We start from the raw sequence: 14805 nt of genomic DNA, 5'->3' as shown, positions 1-14805 counted from the left end.
TGTTCACTAGCAAACGGGTTTGTAATTCACAAATGAAGGCAGGTCCTAGGTTGGGATGAGATGTTTGGCCGAGAAGCTAGGGTCCAGCTAACAAGGGAAACAAATGTGCAGGAGACAAGGGAACAGGCTCTGTTATGCCTGTGGCGAGGACAGGAAGGAGACTCAAGCCTTTGCCCAAGGCTCAGTATGGGCAGGTGCCCCATTTTCAGATGCTATTTAGTTTTTGATATCTAGCATACATGGATCTCCAGGGTCTTGTTTCCTAAAGACTTCTTTTTGGAGAGAGAGAGAGAGAGAGAGAGAGAGAGAGAGAGAGAGAGAGAGAGAGAGAGAGAGAGAGAGAGAGAGAGATGCAAGTGTCATCAGGTACCCAGGAATTGAAGTTACAGTTGATTAGTGAGCTGAACTCAGGCCCTCTGGAAGAACAGCAAATTCTTTTAGCTTCTGGCCAGCTCTCTAGCCCTTAAAAAACATCTTAATTTTTCTCAAACCCAGTCTTATGGGGTCATTGTGCCTATTGGTATGCCCACACTTAACACATGTAAAACTATACCTAAAGTAATTCAGTTTTTATTACTAGAACAGAGAAATCTTTAAGGTTGAGATGTCAGTATTTCTAGAGTTTACTTGCAAATGGTAGGTGGCAATGAAAACACGGGTTAAGAACTAAGGCAAAATGTAAGTGGTAAATCTACATGGGAAGTAGCGAGACGTTTGAGATGCTCATGGTACTGTGGCGCCAGCTTTCTGTAAGCTTGACATCATGCAAAGTACAAAAACAAAAAGATGTAAAGGGAGGAGAAAAAATAAAAAGAATAGAGGGCTATTGTCTGTGCCTGGGCAGCAGGGCTCTTCTGAAGAGACAAGAACGGGAACACCACGCCCTGACTTCTATGTTCCCTAAGCACTAAGTAACTATCAGTTATGCTAAGACACAGAGGACTTTGCAAGTCTTTGAGTCCCGTCTGGGCACAGGAGAGGGCAGATAGACTTTGGGAAGAACCAACTCATCCCTAGGCCACTGGGCCACGCCCCTTACCGTCCAGATCCCAGCCAATCAATGTGGGCACGCCCACCTCACTGTTACATATGCATGACCCTGGCTGGCCTTCTGGCTTCTTTTCTGCCCCAGCACCAGATGCAGGCTGGCATTTGCTCCTGCTTCTGACTGGGGAGAGTAAATCAACTCTGCAGGCCCCTTTCCGAAAGCTCATTTGGAACAGACTCCTGCCTGCAGGTTCCCAGCCTCCCAACTTCCTGGCTGTCCCCGGGGTCCACGGGCAGCAGACCAGGTCTCATGAAAACCTCAAAGGCATCCCAGCGCTACAGGAGCATCCGGAGAAATGCCAGCCAGTGCTACCTCTACCAGGACTCCCTGCTGCTTGGGTGAGTGGCCTACTGGCTTCTCCAAAATGAATGCATAAACTTACTTCTCCGGAGTCACATAGAACTGGGGTCTCCACCACATCAGTGCACTGGGAGGGAGAAGCTGCCAGCTGCTGCTTCTTGACCAGAGCTGTAACCGACACTCACTTTTTTGCCCGCCAATGGATACACACACACAGCCCACACATGGGCTCTTTCTGCATGTCCCTGTTTTCTCTATTGCTAGTGTCGTGTCAGAACAGAGCTTACAAGACACCTGTCACCTCAGGTAAATCAGGTGTCTGCTTGAAAAGGCTTCTGACAACTTGGAAGTGGGTAAGGGTAGGAACCCAATGTGTTAAGTTTTTAACAGGATTTTATTGTTGTTGTTGTTGTTAAATACTGAAACCTCCGCTAACTCTGAAGAATATTTTTTCCTTCAAGGAAATAAAAGACGTCTCAATTAGAATGAAAAGAAATGTTTTCTCTTGCAAAAGCCAAAGTTTATCATCTGCACTTAAAAATGTATTGGGTTACATATTAAATATTGCTGGGGGAAAGGCCCTGTTATGTGTTAGAATAGTGTTCTTCTACACAGTAGCCATGCTTTGGAGGAGTCTGCCCCAGCATTCACTTAACTCATTTTTTTTCTTTGCAAAAACCACTGCCTACTTCTAACTCTCTTGTCTTGGGTTTTAAAAGAACACAAAGGCATCTCTAGGTGATGCAGGTTTGTGTTTATCTCTTTTACCTTCAGTGTGGGAGAAGAAGGCATTATGCCTCTACATTTGGCTGGTCACTTTGGCGAGTCTGTAAATGAGACTGTGTCTCCTATCAAAACTGCTGCTCCCTAAGAGTGGATTCCACTGCAGGAAACCCTCTTCTCCTCTCTCCTTGGGTGTCTCTTGCCTTAACAAGTTGTTCTTTTTCACTAACAACTTAAGTAATAGAATCCCACAAATGAGTTTCTGTGGGCTGCTCTCAGTCTATGGACACACACACACACACACACACACACACACACACACACACACACACACCATACAGCTGACCCTAGGACAGTGAGATGCAGAAATTACCCAGGAAAGATGCTCTTTGCTGGAAGCAATTCTCTAATCAGATTTCCTCCATGATGCCCGTTTCCATTCAGTAACTCGGATGACAGCTTTAATGCTGATGAAACGGGGGACAGCAATGATCCAGAACAAATCTTTCAGAGTATACAGTTCCAGAAAGATCTCATGGCAAACATCCGCTGCAGACCCTGGACCATGGGACAGAAGCTGCGGGCACTGAGGTGAGGGCCTCCACAGAGAATGTTAATAAGAGTGAGTAGACTTTATGATTAAACCACATCCTGCCCAGAAAAGCTGGGGTGAAGAGGGATGTGAAAGCAGTGACCACCTTGCATATGACTCAGAGACGACCCAAAGATGCTTGAAGGGACCATCTAGTCACAGTGTTGTGTGTGTGTGTATGTGTGTGTGTGTGTGTGTGTGTGTGTGTGTGTGTGCGTGAGAGAGAGAGAGACAGAGACAGAGACAGAGACAGAGAGACAGAGAAAGAGAGTTGTTTTGTGTTGGTAGACAGTTTGGGGTTTCTAATCTCCTTTCTAAACACTAGATTTTCTCATTGTCCCCCACTCACAGGACACAGGGTGAGGGCCAGAACCAAAGAAACATCCCCTTAACTTCCTGCTTTTATCTCTCCTACAAAGAAAGTATCTTTAGTGACCAGGTTATTAGGATATTTTGAGCCCATTAGAAAATCTTTCTCACTCATGGTTAAAAACTTAGCCTTTTTCTTTTTTTGTTGTTGTTATTTTGCTTTTTTGAGACAGGGTTTCTCTGTGGTTTTGGAGGCTGTCCTGGAACTAGCTCTTGTAGACCAGGCTGGTCTCAAACTCACAGAGATCCGCCTGCTTCTGTTTTCTAAATGCTGGGATCAAAGGCATGGGCCACCACTGTCTGGCGTGCTTAGACCTTTAAGACAGATCCTGTCATAATTTTAAAAAGTGGCCCAAAAGAGAAAGATGCCATGCAACAGAGTTTAAGTGGAAGGGTTTTTTATTAAGGAAAAAGAATCATAAAGGGGAGCGGGGAGACCAGCTCTGGAAACAGGAACAGCAGGAGAGAGGAAAGAAAGGCAGGTGGGGGGGAAGAAGGAGGGGGGGATGGGAGGTGGGCAGGGCCCTTTTAAAAGGGAGCATAGTGAATGTGCACAGGTGGTGCTCTTAGGGGCCGCAGCTGAGGGTGAATCCTGTCGGAACCCCAAGAGCAGGCCATTACAAATCTCTAAAACTAAAACTTCCCTTCTGAATTCCACTACCTATTTGGATCTCTAGCTATTCGACCCTGGGCAGGTTTCCTAATTTCTCTAGATACAGGGTCCTCTCTTTAAAGCTGAGGTGGTGACAATCAATGACTCCCATCTCCTGCAACAGTGTTGTGAAAATGTCAACAGCAAAGCACTCAGAGTGCTGTCAAAAACACTGCCTGTGACACCTCTCAGAATCAGAGCCAGACACTATGGAAGATGCATCCAGTCTCTCTCCTCTCATCTCTGTGACGTTGGGAGCGGAACATGAGGCTTCACGCATAATAGACCATACTCACCCAACATTCCAGGTCTCCAGAATTTTTACTATTGATTAGGCTTGATCCTATTGTCCTCTGAAGTTTGAGTTTATAAACATAAGATGTGCTAAGCACCGTGGGTGCTATGTTTTCAATACTTAACATGTACACCTAAGAAGGGGGTTATTGCCACAGATCCCATAAGGGGAGTTGGTGGCATGGTCTTCTTGACTAATGTTGCCGAGCTGTGGTGGTGAACATTATACTTAGAGGATGAATTGACTCCCCATACCTGCTGTTCAGGGACCTCCTGTGTACAGAGAAATACGGTCACATCACCACATTGTGCTCTTCGGCATGGTTTCCTAGATGCCGATGTGCATTCCTGTCCCTTGAGACCTCCCATCTATCAGGCTCATTCATTCATCTTCCAATAAAATCACCTATTCCTGAGGTTTGAGTCCCAGTCTGACCAACGTGACCCTCTGGCTAAAGACACTTTCATCTCGGAAGGCTGCAGTGGCTTCTCCTCTGCCCACTTCCCGTGTCTGTTTCTGGATCTCATTGTTGCCATCCTTTAAGGGTAAGCAGCACCATGCCCACTTGTCAGATGAGAAAGACCATTGAGATGTCAAGAAGGCAGCCTGAGCAAACATGAGTGCCAAGATCAACTTTAAGCTAGACACTCTGGGCAAATTGAAGAGATTCCCAGAGAGGACGAAGGTGGGTGGAAATGGGAACATGAGTGATCAGGTTGTTAGTGGGGAGGGCATTGGAGGGGAGATTAGTGAAGGAGACTACTGGAAAAGGAGGGCTTTTGGGGTCAGGTAAAAACATGATGCAAGGGAATCTCCCAGGAAGACCCCAGCTTGACCCCTAGCAATACTGGATACATAGTCTGAACTAGCCATCTCCTGTGACCAGATTGGTGCCTAGCCCAGTTGTCATCAGAGAGGCTACATCCAGCAACTGGTGGAAACAGATGCAGTTCAAACAGTATTCAGGGAATACTGTAGAAGAGGGGGAGAAAGGATTGTAGGAGTTAGAGGGGTCAAACAAGAAACCTCACAGAATCAACTAACCTGGGTTCTCAGGACTTCACAGAGACTGAAGAGACAACCAGTGAGCCTTCATGGGACTGACCTAGGCACTCTGCATATATGTCACAGTTGTGTAGCTTGGTCCCTTTGTGGGACTCATAACAATGGGAATAGGAACTGTCTATGACTTTTACAGGATTTTGGGACCCTATTCCTCATACTGGGTCACCTTGCCCATCCTTAATTCATGGGCAGGTACTTAGTCTTACTACAACTTGATATGCCATGTTTTGTTGATACTCATGGGAGACCTGCCCTTCCCTAAACAGAAGCAGAGGAGGAGTGGATTGGCAGATTCTGGGGAGGAGCTGGGAGGAGAGGAGAAAGGGGAAACTGTGGCTGGGATATCAGATAGATAGATAGATAGATAGATAGATAGATAGATAGATAGATAGATAGTTAGATAGATAGATAGACAGACAGACAGATTTTATTTACTCTTTGGAGCAATTAATTTAAAACTAAAGAAGAATGCATTCTACCAGAACTTTCAAATACCATTCAGAAATGACAGTTTTTATCTGAGTAGTGGGAAGTTAAACTGTGTGTGTGAGAGAGAGAGAGACAGACAGACAGACAGAGACAGAGACAGAGAGACAGAGACAGACAGAGACAGAGAGAGCTGACCTTTGTGTGCACTAGTAATGCCCAGGGGTAAACACTTTCCCCTGTCACTCTCCACCTTATTCTTTGAGACAGAGTCTCTCACTGAACCCTGGAGCTCACTATTCCTGCTAGACCAGCAGGTCAGTGAATTCTCCATACCATGTCTCCTTTCCCAACCACCTAGTTCTAGACTTAAAATGTATGCTTCTGTGACCAGCTTTCTCTTGGATTGGGTATCCAACCTCAGTTTTTCATGCTAACACAGTAAGCAATTGTGGTTCTTTAAAAAAAAAAAAAAAAAGGCCCCCTAAAGGGAGTGGCACTTATCAGAAGGTGTGGCCTTTTCAGAGGAAGTGTGTCACTATGAGGGTAGGCTTTGAGGTCTCTTGTTTAAGCTCCCCCGTGACTATCAATTGACCTCCTGTTGCCTGCAAGATATAGCACTCTAAACTCCAGCCCCACATCTGCCTGCATGCCTCTGTGCTTGCCCCCATGATGATAAAGGACCGAACCTCTGAAACTGTCAGCTACCCAACCCCAATTAAATGTATAAGCATTGCCGCGGTCATGGTGTCTCTTGTAAGCAATAAAAACCTAAGACAGCAATTCACTCCCTTGCACCATCTCCCCAGGCCAGGTTAAACCTTTTTTAACATTGTGACCAGAGCAGAGTAGATGCTTACCATTCTTTCAGATAATTTCAGGAATAAAACACAAACCTGGGTGGCTGCTGAGTTCAATCACCCTGCCTGCCTCACCACAACTCCAACAATGTCAGACACAGGCCACACCTCAGACTGGCAGCAAGGCTCCTTTGTCATTGTCCTGTGTCCCACATCTCTTGCCCTTTACCTTGAAAAGCTACTGGAGCACCGCTTCACTAATTGAACCCACTGAGGCTTGTCCTGGTGTATGTGGAGCGTGAGGAACCCTGACAGCTTAGAAATCAAGGAGGCACTCCAACACCAGTAAAAGCTACCCGTCTGCGAAGACAGCTCACACTTGCTTCCTGTTACCGGGCCTGTGTTGTGTGCCTCTCTCCCTCATCTCCCCACACCTTCATCCTCCACCACAGAGCTGCGGTGTCCCCTCCTCTTCATCACTGCCTCTTGGCAGCTAAGTCATCTTTACTAAGTAGGGAGCCCTTCTGGGACAGCTCTTTCATGCATGTCTGCATGGCGCTGTCCTTGACCAAAACAACAGTGCCAAAAATATGTGCAGGGAACAAAGCTACAAGTACGACGATGAAATTATTTGCTATTGTGACTTTTGCAGTATTTTATTTTTTGCATGCATACTACTGTTTGTGTGTTTAAAAGATGTCATGGTAGGGGCTAGGTCGTCAGCTTTCATCCTTTCAACACCTGTGATTTGATCTGGGTAGAGCCAGCGTGGGTGGTAGGCTACAATAATGAGGGCATTAAAACTCAGAAGCCAGAGCCAGGAGGATAAGGAAGTTCAAGGTCATCCTTGACTATATAGCAAGTTTAAGGCCAGCCTGGGCCACACAGAAGACCCAGATTCAACAAAAACAAAATATAATGAAGATATTGCAATTAGTGGGGTGGAAGTCTAAAATCCAGAATTTGGAGAAAAGTAATGATTTGGGGAGGTTACCTTGTCTGTAGTGTAGAAACAATTGACTTGTCCCTTGTGCCCCTAAAGGAGCACATCTAGTGGGTGTTATTATGACGGCTTGGGAAGCACATACAAGAATGAGCTCTTGGACCCCAGACCGACAGTGGGGAGGCCAGCATGGGACTGATCTGGACCCCCCAAATGTGAGTGTCAGCGAGAAGGCCTGGGCAACCTATGGGGCCCTGAACTGTGGATCAGTGTCTATCCCTGGAATACAAACAGTCATCGTGTGCCTATAGCACAAAGAGGGATGCTCTCTCAGCCTGGACTCTTAGGGGAGTGCCTGGACCCTACCCAGAGTGAAATGACAGACTCTAGATATCCCCTATGTGGAAGGATTTGGCAATAGGGTGGGAGGGTGGGGGGGAAGGGGAGTGCGGGAGGAGGGGAGGGAGAGGGAACTGGGATTGACATGTAAAACAAGCTATTTAAAATTAAAATAAAAAAATTCTCAGTTAAAAAAAAAGAATGTCCTATTAAATCCGTCAAACCCAGAAACTGACCAACTGAGAGGAACTGAGCTCTTTAACACTGAGTGTAACCCCATAGACAGGCTAATCATCAGGTGTGCATGAGTAGCTCTGCCTTGGGGTTATGTATCATTAGGTTATTTGAACAGTGTGCATGTCTAAGAGTCTCTGACATCAGTCCAATCAGTCCAGCTCACGTTGCTAACATTCATATTGCAAACCTGTTACTCATTCAGTTATTATTTTAACAATAACTATCCCAATGGATTCAGTTCATTGTGTATATGCAAGTGTGTTTATTTGCATGTGTGTGTGTGTGTGAGAGAGAGAGAGAGAGAGAGAGAGAGAGAGAGAGAGAGAGAGAGAGAGAGAGAGAGAGAGCACAGGTACATATCTGTGTACGTACCAGAGGATGGCCTCTGGTGCCATGCCTCTGGATTCTCTCAATGTCATTTTATGACACAAGTTTCTCACTAGTCTGGAACTGGCCTCACCAAGCCAAGCAAGCTAGGTCAGCTTGCCTGTTTCTAGTAGTGAAATTCCAAGTGGCCACCATCACACCTGGATTTTTATGTGGATCTGGGAAATTGAACTCTTGTTTTCATGCTTGTAAGGAGAGTATTTTATTGACTAAAATCATTTATCAAGTCTGGGTCAGGTTCAAGGCCTACAACGGCAACTTGCAATGGTCTGTAACTCCAGTCCCAGGGGAATCTAACTCCCAGAGTTCCACTGGTTCTGTATTCATGTGGTACACAAACATATATGCAAACACTCATACACATAAAATAAAAATAAAGTCTCAAGAAATGGACTAAAAAGAAATGCCTGGAAGAGGCAAGTGTCAATAGAGGAGCTGAGGAATATTGGCTGCTCTCAGGATACCTAAGGCCTGTGACCCCCAGCTAGCCGTCAGCCTAAGAAGCATGTGGAGAAATCCAGTCATAACTAATTGATGTGGATTCACTATTCACAATTAGTTCACCCACATAAATGTTATGACAGTTGTAAGATTTGCGTGTGTACACATCTGCATGACTTTATGTGTGCACAGGTGTCTGTGGAAGTCAGAAGAGGGCATCCAATACCCTGGAATTGGAACTATAAGTGACTGTAAGTCATCATGTAGGTGCTAGGAACAGAACTCCAGTCCTCAGAAAAAGCAGTGAGCAGTCTTAACTGCCGTGCCACCTCTCCAGCCCCTTAAAGTAGTTTAAAGGACATTTTCTTCTTAACAACAGTCAGGGAATGAAATATTTTAATTGTACTCCTGCATCAGTTGGTACCTTTTCCTGCTGTGTCTTCACATATTTGAAAAACGGTGAGAGTGGTAAAGTTGTGGTAACTTTTACATTTTTCTTCTCTCAGACGAGCAAAGGAGATTATTCTGAAGTTTGAAGGGAGGCTGACTAGGACCCGAGGCTACCAAGCAGCAGGAGCAGAGGTAACGAGCACGTGCGAGGCACAGGTGGCCTCCCTTCCTACTCTAGAATCCAGAAGCCGTCATAGTCCCAGTCATCCCATGTAGGTTAGGAGCATCCCAGCATTAATAACTGCAGAATAGCGGATGAGTCAGCAAGTTCGAACTCTGCCAAACCTGGATCTTAGTCCTGGGTACCACCAGTTATGAGTTGTATAATACAGGTAAACTTGGTTCATTTTTGTGAGAATTATCCAGGACCCTTCCTGATTCAACCCCATACATATAAGTTGCACTTGTTCATCCCTATGTTTGTCTATATCGCCATAGCCCTCACACTGAAATCCTCAGACAATTAAAAATGGGAAAAGGACCGGGTGCCACTCCCTGAGATGTGCTGCTGCTTCTACAGATGAGCCAATGGCTGCCAAGGAAGGAAAAGAACTTCCTAGGGGCTCATGATGAGACAGATGTTTGGTTACAACTAGAGCTCAGGTCTCTGACTCCTGCCCTGTGCTTCTTTGTTTTAGGACTTTAAAACAGTGTAGAGACCTGATATTTACTAAGCCCAGGCCCTTGCTGATGGATGCTTGAGCCTCCCTGCCTCTGGGGACCATAGGGATGGGAGGGGTCAGAAAGTTTCATGTATTTCTGGACTCTAGATATGAGTCGGGTGTGTAAAGTGCAGATGATGCCAAATAGACATAAGAAAATTGCAAGAAAGACCAGTGACCCTAACAAGGAGAATTTAGAGACAGAGGTATCTGTTCCTGGGCACTCAAGTGCAGTCTGTGTGACTGCTCATGGAGTAGTGCCTGTCTTTGACTTGGCTCTCAAATCATGAGCTAGACAATTCCAACTTCTGATAAAACTCAGATTTCCATGTGCAAGCAGACGTCTGGCCTTAGCAGACGCACCCTGAATGACATTATCCTGTGAGCCTGTGTCAGGACCGTGTGCTGTCTTACAGTTGGGAATGCGGTAATTACATTTGTGGCTCTTCCTTGTGCAATGATATCATTTGCTTCCAACACAAACCCGGACTGTTTGTGTGTTAGAATGCACAACCTGTCAATTTTGCTGGACAGCAGAGCCAGTATAGGCCACATTCTGCTTTGTTCTCCTTTGAGAGAGGGAGGAATGATTTCATACTCTTGGCACTTGTATGCTAAGTCCACAAGACAAAATTCCCAAGCTTATTTTTGGCAGCTTCGGCCAGGACAAAGGCCAGGAACTAGCTTGTAGAATGCAAGACGAATATGGGGTAGAGATCATTTTCAGGGAAGATTCTGGATTTTTGGTCTGTAAACAAGGGTGCAGATGGAATCATCTGGGAGCCTGATGATCCAAACAGATCTATAGGCTCCACTCACAGAGTTACTAGGAGTCTACAGTTGGGTCAAATGGGAATCTTGAGATGACATTTTTCATGTGATGTTCACTTTCCTAATTCTCAACCCATAAATAAGGCAGACTGTGACTCAAAAGCATCTAGATTTCAGGGTTGGGGCATAGCTTGGTTGGTAACGTGGTTGTCAAGCATGAGCAAAGCCCTGATCTCAATTAACATCACATTATCACATTAACCAGATGTGGTGGGGCCCCGGCACTAGCGAGACAGAGAAAGCAGGATCAGAAGTTCATGGCTATACTTAGGTACATAGTGAATTTGAATTCAGCCTGGCATGAGTCTGTCTCCAAAAAGGAACACAGACCCCATAGCACGAAGTGCAAACTGATGTATACTGACTGGTCAGGACACAAGGAAGGTAAGGGGCTAGCTATTGTGGCCTTTGGGGTGTTTAATGGCCTGCAACATCATAGTTAAAGCCTCTGTGGATGTGTCTGGGAGGCCTTCCTCTACCCAGAACCCCAGAGCCCTAGCCATTTTCAAGGTTATGAATGAGAAATTTTCTAATCATGGCCTCTCCTGTCTAGCTCTGGCGGAAATTCGCCCGCTTGGCCTGTAACTTTGTGGTCATCTTCATCCCTTGGGAAATGAGGATAAAGAAAATTGAGAGTAAGTATTCACTGGGAGAGTGGAAGAAGGATGGGCAGCTGTGGCCAGCACACAGTCTAAGACATCTGGTAGGCCTTGGCGTAGAGTCAGCCAGGGCACTTGTATGGCTAGAGGCTCTGCTCATGTTGGACTTGGAGATGGAAGACCCAGTGCCCTCACCTGTAGAAGACCTTTCCCCATCTAATCTAGTCCCTTTGGATCAGTTTCACTCTGCCCACTGGGTCCCTGCAGCCACTATGAAACAACCACTCTGAGGCTTAATATCAGTTATTATCGTTTGGCCAATGACTTAGGCTAGTTATTGGCTAGCTCTCTCTTACAAATTAACTCATTTTTATTAATCCATGTATCACCACATGACTGTGGCTTACCTAGGTGATGTCCTGGCATCCTTCCTTCCAGCAGCTACATGGTGTCCCTTGACCCTGTCTTCCTTCTCTCTGTATCTTGGTTTGGATTGCCCGTCTATCTGAATTCTGCCTGTCCCTTGGCTGAAACAGCTTTATTCATCAACCAATAAGAGAAACACATAGTCACAGCATACAGAATGACATTCCCCACCACTCCCCACCTCTCAGAATGGGGCAAGTCCCCATGCTGCATTTCTACATTCAGCCATGGCTACGTGTTTATTCCTAGTTCACTAATTCATTCAGACAGCAAACTCTCAAGGACCAGTGAAAAACTGTAAGAAGTAAGATGATAGCATCCAGATATAAGCATGAAAATACATGTTCTTATAGAAGACCATAAGCATTTAGAAAATTCATGCTAAAAATAAGTAAGTCATGCCCCACATCTCTTTCTCCCCCCAGCCCACATACACAAAGAAATAAACTTGAAAATGTCCCAGACTAAAGAAAAGCAGGAAGCTGGATCTGACATGATGAATGCCCTTTTGAAGAGACAGGGGAACATGTATTCAAAGTTGTAGACTTCCACAAAAATCAGTTCCAATGTTTAATGCAATTCCACAAATATTTGCGGTGTATTGCATAGAGTCCTTGATCACATGATCACAAAATCAAGTACAAAAACGTACAAGAGATAAATTGGGAGATAGGAGTGAAAAATATTCCCAAGCAATTACATGAACAAAACGTTAAAATAAAATATATTACTAAACATTAAACAGCTAAACAATACAGTGCGGGGACCGACCAACATTCAAAGGAATAGGCAAACATTTCAGAAGGAGATAAGAATGCAAACCATTCCTTCTGTATCAAACTGTTGCTGGAGTCAATAGAAGTCACTCTGTAAATACAGCTGTTTCAAAAAGAAAAACCGGTCCTTTCATTTTAATATCCTATTAAATAATATGAGTCTACAGTCAGATATCATGAAAACCATTACCGCAAATATGAGAAATGAGATCTTAGCATGGATACCTGTCTAATCAGAAAAGCAAAGAGGAAAATTACCTAGAAAACTGACTTTTAATTTAACTACTGGAAAGCGCTCCTTAAAGATTGGTTTATTTGCAAGCGTGTGGGTGCATTGTGTGTGTGTGTGTGTGTGTGTGTGTGTGTGTGTGTGTGTGCACCACACGTGTGCGTTGCCCACAGAGGCCAGGAGAGGATGTCTGGAATTGGAGATGGTTGTGAGCCACCACCTGGTTACTGGGAATCACACCCAAGTCCTCTGGAAGAGCAGCTGATGATCTCAGGGGCTGAGCCATCTCTCCAGCCTCAGAAAATAGATTTCACGTACATAAAAAGATCAAAAGCTAGATGGAAAGCTAGAAAACGCGTGTCCAATATTTCAGTGGAATTAAATGTTCTCCTACCTTTAAGTTCAGAGGAAGTGTGTGTGTGTGTGTGTGTGTGTGTGTGTACAGAACATTATAGACTTTCTACATACCCTTTACCCAGCTTCCCCAGGTGTTAACACCACGGTATTTTTGCTGTTGAAATTGAGACCTTAAAGAAACCTTGGAATGTGCAAAGTGACCAAAACAGGACAGAGGTATATGAAAGTCTCAGAAGTTGCTACCTTTCCAAAGCATACATCAGTTAGTTAATTTGAGTTGGCATATTAGCTGAGTATGGCACTGGGGGCATTGTCAGACAGTGGTCTTGGTAAACGAGGGCTAGTCTTTCTGTACATAGGCGTGGAGGCCAAGCTCAGGATGCTGACCCAGCCAGTGGGGGTCATCATCGTAGCATCTTTATTCTTGTGTGTGCTGCTGGTGAGGGTGGATGGCAATGCTGCTGGATACAGGCTTTCTGCACTGTGGTGGTTGAGCACAGTCACTATGGTGTTGTCTTCCCATAGGTCACTTCGGATCTGGTGTGGCCTCCTACTTCATCTTCCTGAGGTGGTTATTCGGAATTAACATAGTGCTCACAATGATGACAGGTGCTTTTGTTGTCATTCCTGAGGTAAGAGTTGTCCCAGGAGCCAGGAGGTGCAAAGCATGAAAGAGACAGGTGCTACAACCTGCTGCCCTCATTGTCTTCATACGAAGGCTAGGAAGGACATGGCAAGCATTCCGGGAAAAAAAAACCACAGTGAACATGTCAGACTTAGTCACCACTACTTAGATTTGTCCAGTATTGCAAAAGAAGGTTTGAATGTGGCGGAGACCAGTGAGAGTGGCTGAAGTCTAAATTCCATATCATGTTGTTTTTCTTTTGATTATTTTCCCCAACCACTTAATGATGTAAAACCATTCATATCCATATCAGGACATACAAGAAGAGGTGACATCCTGTAGTTGGCCTAGATACTGGCTTGCCAGCCCAGTGTTCCAACTAAACCCGTCTCTTATAAATAGAACTGTTCATATCCTTTGCAGAAGAGGTCTGGGGACCTCAGTGGTCTAGCTACAGATGCCGCTTCTAGTTCTTTCATGTGGGTTTGCACAGTAACTGCACTGGCAAGCAAACTCTAATCACAGCACCTTCACAGATACACAGGGATCCACCATTCCTCTTATCTAGTCCCCCAGCCTGAGGAACATGTCAACCCTTCCTCTCTTACCAGCTGATCGCAGGCCAGCCCTTTGGAAGTACAGCCAGCAAGACTATCCCCCAGGAGCAGGTCATGTCTGCGCAAGATCTGGACACTGTCTGGTCCCTGGGGGTAAGGCTAATGTTGACTACACCCAGGCCTTGCAGGAGGGCTGAAAGGGCTACCATTCTGGGATCTGGGAGACAACTCTTTGCTCTCTTTGCAGGGCTACCTTCAGTACTCTGTCCTGTTCTACGGGTACTATGGAAGAGAGAGGAGGATTGGGAGAGCAGGCTACCGCCTGCCCTTGGCATATTTCCTGGTGGGGATGGCAGTGTTTGCCTACAGCTTCATCATTCTCTTAAAAAAGTATGACTGTCGACTTCTCTAAACCATATCTGGAGTTCAGTTAGAACGTGTGTGATCTCACTTCATCCTGTCAATAGCCCTGTGAAGTTATGAGTCACTGTAGCCATTTTACAGAGGAGGAGACCAAGGCTCGAGAGTTATACTAATTTTAACCAGCAGTTACTGTACACCAACTACTTTGTGCAAGCCTCTGCGAGGGGATTGGAGAAATAAGTTTAGCAATTTATGTGTAGCGTGTGATTTCAGAAAATGCCATAGCTGCACTAATAAGATATGATCAATGGCA

At 45.3% G+C, this 14805-nt stretch overlaps 1 protein-coding gene across 1 annotated transcript in view; it reads left to right on the top strand.

The window, feature by feature from the left end:
• Positions 1 to 1157: 1157 nt before the first annotated feature.
• Positions 1158 to 14805, top strand: part of Tmc3 (transmembrane channel like 3) — a 40705-nt gene continuing 27057 nt past the window's right edge. Inside the window, exons 1-7 of the mRNA XM_021231687.2 lie at positions 1158 to 1386; positions 2516 to 2662; positions 9124 to 9199; positions 11114 to 11195; positions 13473 to 13579; positions 14184 to 14282; positions 14377 to 14519. Coding sequence (XP_021087346.1) covers positions 1298 to 1386; positions 2516 to 2662; positions 9124 to 9199; positions 11114 to 11195; positions 13473 to 13579; positions 14184 to 14282; positions 14377 to 14519 — 743 coding nt within the window. The 5' untranslated portion in view covers positions 1158 to 1297. The remainder of the gene's footprint in view (positions 1387 to 2515; positions 2663 to 9123; positions 9200 to 11113; positions 11196 to 13472; positions 13580 to 14183; positions 14283 to 14376; positions 14520 to 14805) is intronic.

Source organism: Mesocricetus auratus, unplaced genomic scaffold (genome assembly GCF_017639785.1).
Source record: "Mesocricetus auratus isolate SY011 unplaced genomic scaffold, BCM_Maur_2.0 Super-Scaffold_4256, whole genome shotgun sequence".
Taxonomy (NCBI): Eukaryota; Metazoa; Chordata; class Mammalia; order Rodentia; family Cricetidae; genus Mesocricetus; species Mesocricetus auratus.
The sequence above is the reverse complement of the archived record's forward strand: the minus strand, read 5'-3'. Positions and strand labels throughout refer to the sequence as shown.